Consider the following 10,243-nt stretch of genomic DNA (forward strand, 5'->3'; position numbering starts at 1 on the left):
TATATCGCCTTTCCGACCTCTGTTTTACCATTGCCTGCCTCAAACGAACCTCTGCTTGCGTTTCCTCTGCTAAATTGAGATCAACCACTCTATTCATGTCGTTCTGCTCTTCATTATAAGTTGCTACCCTGAAAGTTACATCTTGTAATTCTGCTGGTATCATCGCATCTACCCCGTAAGTCAACTTAAAAGGTGATTCGCCAGTAGTTGATTGAGGAGTAGTATTGTACGCCCAAATGACCGTGATTAACTCTTCAGCCCATAATCCCTTAGCTTCGCCTAGACGCTTTCTAATTCCATTGAGAATGACTTTATTCGCTGACTCCACTTGTCCATTTGTCTGAGGGTGCTCAACTGAGGCGAAACGCATCTCAATTCCCATTCCTGCACAAAAATCCTCCACACTCCTGCTTGTAAACTGTGTTCCATTGTCTGAGACGATAGTTGCTGGAACGCCAAATCTGCAAACCAATTTTCTCCAATAAAACTTTTTGACTTTTTCTGCTGTTATTTTCGCCATTGATTCCGCCTCAATCCACTTAGTAAAATAGTCCACCGCCACCAAAATAAATCTGATTTGAGAACCTGCTGGAGTGAACGGTCCCAGAATATCTACTCCCCACATTGCAAATGGCCACGATGAACTCATTGAGCTAAGAGTCTCAGGCGGCGCCTTATGTAAATCTGCATAAATTTGACATTTACCACACTTCTTCACATATTCCATACAATCCCCTCGTAAAGTTGGCCAATAGAACCCTGCCCTGAGCACTTTCGCCGCCAAAGATCTTCCCCCTACATGACTTGCACACACACCTTCGTGAACTTCAAACATGATTCTTTCCGCCTCATCCTTAGAGACACATCTCAATAAAGGAACTCCAATCCCTCTTCTGTACAATTGATCGCCCAACAATGTGTAACGACTCGCCTCACGAATTTGATCCTTAGAGAATGTCAACACATTAGAGCCTTCTGCCTCCAAACACTGTTTAATACGCCCCATCCAATCTGAATTCGCTAAATTTAACACCATCATTGTCTCATCTTCTTCGATACTTGGGCTACTTAAAACTTCCTGGATAACTGACTTATTGTTTCCCGGCTTCTTGGTGCTTGCTAACTTTGATAGAATATCCGCCCTTGTATTCTCCTCCCGCGGAACATAATTGACCTGCACTGTGCCTATCTGCTTTATCAATCCCTGAGCTTTCAATAAATACTTAGCCAGCTGTGCGTCCCTCGCCTGATATTCACCCTGAATTTGCCTGGAAACTATCTGAGAATCTGTTTTAATCATTATGCTCTTAACCCCCATCTCGATCGCCAACTTCAAACCTGCAATTATAGCTTCATACTCTGCCTGATTATTGCTTGCTTTAAAGTCAAACTTGAGTGACTGCTCAACTGTCACACCACCTGGCCCTTCTAAGATTATTCCAGCTCCACTTCCCTTGACATTAGACGAACCATCTACAGACAAACTCCATTCGCCAACTTCCATATTTTTCTCACTGGAAGACATTTCATTAACAAAATCCACCAATACCTGTGCTTTAACTAGACCTTTCCTGTCAAAAGTGATTTCAAATTCTGACAATTCAACAGCCCAGGAAACCATTCGTCCAGCCAGATCAGGCTTTTGCAAAACTTGGCGAAGTGGCAAATATGTTTTTACCACAATTGGAAAGCCTTGGAAATAAGGTCTTAATTTCCTGGCGGATATGATTAGAGCTAATGCAGCCTTTTCAATTTTTTGGTATCTAATTTCAGCTCCTTGAAGAGCATGACTCACAAAATATATGATCCTCATATCATCCTTATTTTCTTGCAACAAAACTGAACTAACTGCATTATCAGAGATGGAAATAAACAGTGATAATGAAATACCTGGAACTGGTTTGGCTAAAATTGGTGGCTTGGATAAATGATCCTTCAAACTTTGGAACGCCCTCTCACATTCTTCAGTCCACTGAAAAGTTTTGTTCTTCCTTAAGCATTGAAAAAATGGTGCTGATTTTTCCCCAGAACACGGAAGAAACCTGGATAAAGCTGCTATTCTTCCTATTAACTTCTGCACATCTTTAACTGAGGTTGGACTCTGCATATCGAGTATCGCCTTACACTTATCAGGGTTCGCCTCAATTCCTCTCCTCGTGATCATGAAACCCAAAAACTTTCCGCTTTGAATTCCAAACGAACACTTTTCCGGATTAAGTCTCATGTTATGCTTTCTTAGTTCGCCAAAAGCTTCTTCGAGATCAGAACAATGCGCCACCATTTCCTTTGACTTGACCACCATGTCGTCTACATAAATCTCCATGTTCCGCCCCACCTGCTTGTCAAACACCTTATCCATCAACCTTTGGTATGTTGCTCCCGCATTCTTCAGCCCAAACGACATAGTCTGATAGCAATAGTTCGCCTGATTTGTCATGAAAGCTGTTTTCTCCTCGTCAGGCTGATACATTCTTATTTGATGATATCCTGAGTATGCATCCATGAGGCTAAGCATTCCGAATCCAGATGCCCTATCCACAAGCTTATCAATATTCGGTAAAGGATAAGAATCCTTAGGACAGTGCTTGTTCAAATCTGTATAATCTGTGCACATTCGCCACTTGCCATTAGCCTTCTTCACCATAACAACATTCGCCAACCAAGTTGGATACTTTACTTCCCTAATGAATCCAGCCTCCAGTAACTTATTTGTTTCCACCTTTACAGCCTCTGCCTTTTCTTCGCCCATCTTTCTTTTAAACTGAACAATAGGTTTCACCCCGGGATTTAAAGCCAATTTGTGACATATAAATTCCGGATCGATTCCTGGTAAATCTCTTGCACTCCATGCAAACAAATCCATATTCTCAGATAATAATTTTACCAACCTGTTTTCCTGACTTGTAGTTAAATTGACACCAACTTTCAAGTTTCGCTCACCAATTTGGATCGCCTTAGTTTCCTCTTCTGATTTCATCTTGTACTCACTGAATCCTTCTCGAGGATCCAAAATAATTTCTGACTGTTCTAAATCCACCTCATAGACTCGATGCCCCTCTTTCACTGCTTTCTTACCCATGTGCCCATGCTGCTTAAAACTTTCTGAATAACACTTTCGAGCAACCATTTGATCAGCCTTTAAAATTCCAACTCCTCCTTTGCTCAATGGATACTTCGCCGTTAAATGTCTTGTAGAAATGATCGCCCCCAATCTGTTTAGTGATGGCCTCCCAATGAGTACATTGTACGGTGAAGTACATTTTACTACAAAAAACTTAATAGCAAATGCCTCCGCATTCTTCCCTTCTCCAAAGACAGTTTTCAATTCCACATATCCTCGAACAAATACTTTTTCTCCAGAAAAACCCACTAAAGAACCATCATAAGGCAACAAATCAGATTCATTTAGCCCCAACTTTTCAAAAGCGTCACCATAAATCAAATCCGCCGAGCTTCCTTGATCCAGAAGTACCCTCTCAATTTCATAATCAGCAATCCTCAGCATTACAACAATTGGATCGTCTTCGTGAGGCTGTACTCCCTCAAAATCTCGCACAGTAAACGTTATATCGGGTTGATTGGTTGCCCAACTTCCCCAATCGTTAGAGTAAACAACATTAATGGAGTGAACGTACCTCTTACGAGCTGAATTAGTCATTCCTCCGCCACGAAATCCACCAAAAATAGAATGAATTCGCCCCTTTGCTTTTCCATCCGATTGCCTATCTTGACCACCACCCTCAATCTCTTTTCCATCTTCGGTTCGTCTTGTTGAAGTTCCTGCTTCATCTGAATTGCTTCGCCCCTCAAGCTGCTTCATATACCCAGCCTTTATCAATTTATCAATCTCCTTCTTCAAAGTAAAACAGTCATCAGTATTATGCCCTGAAATCCTATGATACTCGCACCACTTCTTCTTGTCCACGTAACCCGTTGACGGCTTTGGCTGCCGTGGAAAACGAATAACATTCGCCTCCAAACACGTGTGCAAAGCTTCAGTCAAATTAACCGCCAAAGGTACTGCACGGTCATTTTGGTTCCGAGTCCACGTCATCGAATGTCCTGGCCCACGCACTCCATACGGCTGAGCACGATTTTTGAAATTAGAACGGTTATCAAATCGGCCGTCATAACGGTTACGATTATTATACCCTGCGTTGCCACGTTCGGTCCATCCCTTCGAATATTGATCTGTAACCGCCCCTTTTCTCGCCTCGAACTGCTGTTTCTGCCCAGTTACCACCGCATTCGGGCGGTTATTCTTGATCTGATCACTTTGCTCCTCCCTAATGTATCCTTGAACCCTTTCGCGTAGGTGCACCATTGTTTCCACCGGTTTCCTGCTTAAATTACTGTTTAGACCGCCCGGCCTCAAACCCAATTCAAAGGCTGCAATGCAAATTTCTGGCATCTTATCCTCCAAATGAACAGATAGTTGATTGAAACGCCCCATATAAGATTGCAAAGTCTCATTTACTCCCTGCCGAATGTTGAATAATGTCGCCGGAGTCACTTTTTGTGCACGACTGGTAGAAAACTGAGACAAGAATTTTGTAGATAATTCTGTAAAATTGATGATTGACCTTGACGGTAGAGTTGTAAACCAAATCATCGCCGATTTCTTAAAAGTTGACGGTAACATTTTGCACTTCAACGCATCTGATGCGCCTACAATGACCATTTTCGTGTTGAAATACACTAAATGGTCCTTTGGATCTGAATCGCCATAGTAAGAATCAAGCTTCAACGTCTTCAAATTGTCTGGGACGGCAGTGTTCGCTATTTCCTCTGTGAAAGGTTGAAAGTCCACCACCGTCTCAGCCATTCTTCGATCGCCCTCTCGTAAACCCTGAGTCTGATTAAGATCAGTAAGTTGATTTTGCAACTGCTGATTATGTTGACGAAGTTCATTGAGATCGTCCATGATCCGCTGAAGAACATCGGGAGGAACATCATTTTGTTGAACATGATTGCTCTCTCCGTTCGCCCCGGATCGAGTCACCATCGCGATGAGAAACGAAGCCTAGGAAAGTATCCAAGGCCCCACGGTGGGCGCCAATGTTCCGGTATGGAACCGCAGACTACGGCTAACCAATATCGAGAGCGAGCGAGAGTAAACAAAGTGAGTAAAATGCGTGAAAAATGATAGGATCCCTGCCGCTTGGGCGGTCCTTCTTTATTTATAGTTGGGTTTTGATCCGGCTGGATCATGGGTTACCCGGCCCATTTAATACATGATTCGGTCAGCCTAAGTAATATACATATTGATCAGCCCATACCAGACCAAGGGGGATTGAACAAGTTCATCCTCTGTTGACTGTTGTACCTGAGAACTCAAATGACATTGACTCGTCGAGAGTTTGTCCTCCTCTCTCCTTATAAAGATGAGGCCTATAATTACACAAGTTCATACAATTGACACTATCAATACTCTACAAAGATAATTCTGATTTGGGCGTCAGAATGTCATTGCATAGAACCTACATATTGGAGATGATGAAGATCACTGGCGAAGGAGAATTCCGGACTCGGGCCATCAGTTTGAGAGAAGATCGGGTCTTGTTCGATCCTTCATCCAACATTTACTCGAAAATAATTATTCATCTTGATATGAGGCAAACTATCGAAGAGAGGATTTAAGCTAACAACCAAAATTTCATCAAAGAAAATTGAAACTGATAGTATGACAAATTTTTTCTCTCTCTGCGGCACGAACAGTTGAATCAACATCTGCTAACACATTCTGCCAACTTCCTGTTACTGCTACTACATTTCTAATGAAGACCCCTGGTATCAGGTTGTTAATCAGGACGTGAATTCCACCAAGATCCCTATTCTGGTATATGGTTCCCTATGGTTTCCTATCTTTAAGGGTTTTTTCCTCCCCTTTTCTTATTCCAGATGGTTAGAGTACATGCAGAATTTGTTGCTCTCAGTATCTCAGGGGGGGACTGATTGCAGTCACCATGCTTGATAAGTTGGGGCTTTTCTGCCGTTTTTCACCCTCAAGTAATGAAATAGCATATGCATATCTGATATTGAGTATTGAGATTTGAGTGATTGCTAAACAAACAGTTCCAGAGTTGGCTGAGCTACATGGCTGAGGTTTAAGCAAGAATATCCATATCAGCACAACCATCTGTCATTATTGCTACAAGGTCATCAAGCATATCATAGATTAAACTAGAAGAAGGATGTGCTTTGTCACCAACAGCAAAAGAATGAGTATTACCACTAATAGTTATCCAACTGATACCTGGAACTTTCTTTAAACCTCTTTCTTTCATCATTGTTCTCACCTCAGTTACCACATCCCATCTTTTATAAGAAGCATATGTATTTGAAAGCGAGATATAATTGGAAGGGTTTTCAGGTTCTAGCTCTAAGAGACACCTATAAGCAAGGTCTCTTGTCATTGAATTCCCATGCATTACAGAGGCAGTTAAAAGAGATCCCCAAACACTTGGACCAGGATCTAAAGGCATTCCTTTGATGAACTCTAAGGCTTGATCAAGCTGGCCTGATCGACCTAACATATCTACAACACAAGCACAAATTTCAACTGTTGGTTTCATTTGATACCTTGTAATCAGTGAGTTATATATACCCATCCCTTCATCTACCAACCCTGACTTGCTGCAAGCAGAAAGAACACTGACCACTGTTATCATGTCTGGTTTGATCCCTAGCTGAAGCATTTTCTGATATGTTACAACAGCTTCCTCTCCTCTCCCATGTAATCCATATGCAGAGATCATTGAACTCCAAGTGATAGCATCTCTGAAGTAAGAAACATTGTCAAAGACTCGGCTTGCATAATCCAAACTCCCACATTTGGAATACATATCAATTAAAGCATTAAATAGGGAAGTATCGCCATTTAACTCCACTTTAGTAGAAAACGCATGTATCTGTTTCCCTACGATTAATCCACCAAGCAAAGCACAAGCTGGAAGCACACTAATAAGTGATACTTTATTGGGTCGCATCCCATCCTTCATTTGCATCTCACGGAGAAGAATCAATGCATCCTCAGGTGCTCCATTCTGCACATAACCGTTGATCATAGCCGTCCATACATATAGATTTCTGCTTTTCATCTGGTCAAACACTCTCCTGCTAAGAACAAGTTTCTTGCTTCTCGAATACATATCTATCAAAGAAGACCCCAAATGAACATCAGAACCCATCTTCAAATCCAATCCATTCTTCACAAGATAACAGTGAAGTTCCCTCCCATAATCCCACTTCCCAGTTTTACCACAACACACAGGCAGCAGACTCGCAATCGTGAAAGCATCAGCATTATACCCTTCACATTGCATCCTTCGAAAAAAGCACCACAAATCACCTCCCGAAGTCGAAGCAAAATTCCCCAACGATGCCCACCCCGAAATCATAACATTAAATGACCCCACATTCCTCTGAGGCATTTCATCAAACACCTTCATCGCATCACCAAACTCCCCACACCTACTATACATTGCCATCACCGAATTCGCAACAACAACATCAGACACAAACCCAACCCTCACACTCTTCCCATGAATCAATTTCCCGTAAACCAAGTCCTGAAGCTCACCGGAAACCTTGGAAATCGTCGCAAGCGTGTAATCATCCGGCAACACACAATCACCACCATGACTGCGACCCATTTCGCGGAACAACACAAGGGCATGGCCAAATTCACGATTCTTGACATACCCATTAATCAGCGAGTTCCAGAGGTAAACGTTCTTGGCCTCAATGGAGTGAAAAACGAGGCGTGACATGTTTAAGTCTCCAGAAGTGGCGTATGCAGAGACGAGCCTGGTGGTGAGGAAAGGGTTTTGTGCGAACCCGTTTGTGAGGATTTGAGCGTGACATTGCTGGGTGAGTCTGTGAGCACGGTGGTCGACGGTGAGCTGAAGAAGTTCAAGGAGATTATGCGGTGTGATGAAGGCAGTGGCAGAAGTGTGATAACGAGAGGTTGTGAGGGTAAAGGTTTTCCTCAGAACCATAAGAGCGTTGAGTTTTGGCGGGTGCAGTGCAGAGAATGAAGAGGTCTTCAAATGGGAAGAAAGCAATACGAGCAATTTTACAAGGGGTATGCAAAAAGGTTATACATGTAAATTTATTTCTCATGTTAAATTCTCAATTTCTTGTGTTTTTTTTCTAACAATTTTTTTGTATCATTTTTTACTATTTACATTTTTTAATGTTATTTTTCTTTAACTTCGTTTTGATTTGTAAAGAGAAAAAAAAATGAGGGAAGAAATTTATTCGGAGCTATTAAAAAATGTTAATCCCTCGTGAGAAATCTAATAATTTTATTAAGAAACCTCAATCCCATATAACAATTCGTGCATTAAGTATATAATTCCATAAGATTGTATCAGTTGACGACTCTCATCACCGGTTAATGTCGAACTCCTCAAGTCAACCAAGTCAATATCAATATGGTCAACACACTCTAATGTCAAATTAAGGTTTGGTCACTTTTCTTTTTCTTTAAATTTGTTTAGATTTGTAGGGAGAGACCAAAAATGAGATGAGCGATTTACTCAAAGTTATTCAACAGCCCTCTAACAATTAAACCCTAATCCTTTATGTGAAAATTAAAACAATCATGTATTAAGATATATAATTAAGACCATACATATCAATAAAGGACTCTCATTCGTATGATCATACTTGTTAATGTCATATTTTGTGATTCCTAGTCAACCAAACCAATATCCCTATGTTCAACATACTCTAAGGTGAAATTAAGGTTTGTTCAATATCCCTATGTTAAAGAAGATAAGTGGAAGCCGTGACTAGCACTGTCTTGCTTCACTTATATTAGACCATCAACCCCTCAGAGTTGTTAGGGAAATAACGTGAGCCCAAAGTTGGAGAACATGCATTAATGAACAAACAAAAAAGACCATCAAGAAAATCAAATATCATATATTTATCCAAAATCTTAAGGCGTTGGGTATATGAGTCACATTTCTTATATAATTATCAACTAGCTCCTTCTTAAACAATGTGAGATTTCAAACTCACTTGAAAATCCAATTATCTCCCCCCTCGAGTGTTATGTGAGTCACCACCAAGCTCTCCCCCTCAAATTGAAATTTCCCGAGTATAAACAAGCAACAAAATTACTACACATAGCCAAAGATAAAGGCTTCACAAACATGGGACAACACCGAACAAAGAGGCAAACATTATGATTCACATCCAAAGCACATAAACTAACCACCGTTTCCATAGGTAGAACTCGTAAATTGAACAATCGGCTTTAACACTAGAGTTGAGGAGAAAATGTAGTGTTCAAAAAAGGAGAACAACACCAATAAACCAATAACGAAGACCTTCATGAGAACCAAACATCACATCTTTACTCCAATTTTTAAGGTGTTAGGACTGAAAACTCAAGCTTGAAAAGCCAATGAGCTATACAAATATAAATGAAATCTTCTTCTTCATTGCATTTCCGTTAGTATCTCATTCACTACCATATTCACATTCACTTTCTCTTACATTTCATTTTCACCCACTTTTTATTTATATCTTTATACTTTTCATATCACATCCATCATTATATCTTTCACTTCTCCCTATTATTTATTTTTCTTTGGGTAAAAGAAATTGGGGTGCAAAAAGATTGTTTTCCTTATCACTGACTCCTTGATTCGAGATTCTCAAACTGTCAAATGAGAGTACTGATACTGAAATAATATCAGAATCTCTGTAAATCAACATACATGTTTAGGGTACAGTCCACATGTAAATAGATGATTTGTGAATAAAAATGGTATGTGTGATTTTAAGAATCCCATTCTATCTTAGTTTAAGTTCAATCTCAATTCCCAAATCGAATCATTTGAAATAAATGAAAAGTAAAAGAGCATTTGTATTATGTGTTACATAAATAGGTAGGAAGAATATGATGACAAAGATGTCATGAAGAATTCTTTGTTGTAATAAGGATCTCATAATCAATTCTTAAAAAGGGATTTCTTTTTGCAATAATGGCATGCTTTGCTTTAATAGAATGACTTCCCATCCAAATGATCAAAGGATATTTAACTAGTTCCTTTAATCGAATTTCAGTTTTATTTTCAAGCTTCTACTTCCACTTTGGTTTCAAGCAATTGCGGAAGGAAAAAACAAACAGCTGCTAGAAACATTGTTATGATTATTAAGAATAAGTTCAGTTTATCATTTTCCTGTTTCTTCCACTTCCTTATTATTCACCTAGAAGCCAGAAAGC

General features: G+C 40.2%; 1 protein-coding gene across 1 annotated transcript; it reads right to left on the reverse strand.

Annotated features, from left to right (window-relative positions):
- Positions 1–5,132: 5,132 nt before the first annotated feature.
- On the reverse strand, positions 5,133–8,091 carry LOC130721444 (pentatricopeptide repeat-containing protein At3g12770-like). The gene has a single exon (XM_057572241.1). It carries the CDS (start codon positions 7,998–8,000, stop codon positions 6,108–6,110), a length of 1,893 nt encoding a protein of 630 aa, XP_057428224.1. The 5' UTR covers positions 8,001–8,091; the 3' UTR covers positions 5,133–6,107.
- Positions 8,092–10,243: the final 2,152 nt, after the last annotated feature.

The sequence above is a fragment of the Lotus japonicus genome, chromosome 5, assembly GCF_012489685.1.
Source record: "Lotus japonicus ecotype B-129 chromosome 5, LjGifu_v1.2".
NCBI classification, from domain to species: Eukaryota; Viridiplantae; Streptophyta; class Magnoliopsida; order Fabales; family Fabaceae; genus Lotus; species Lotus japonicus.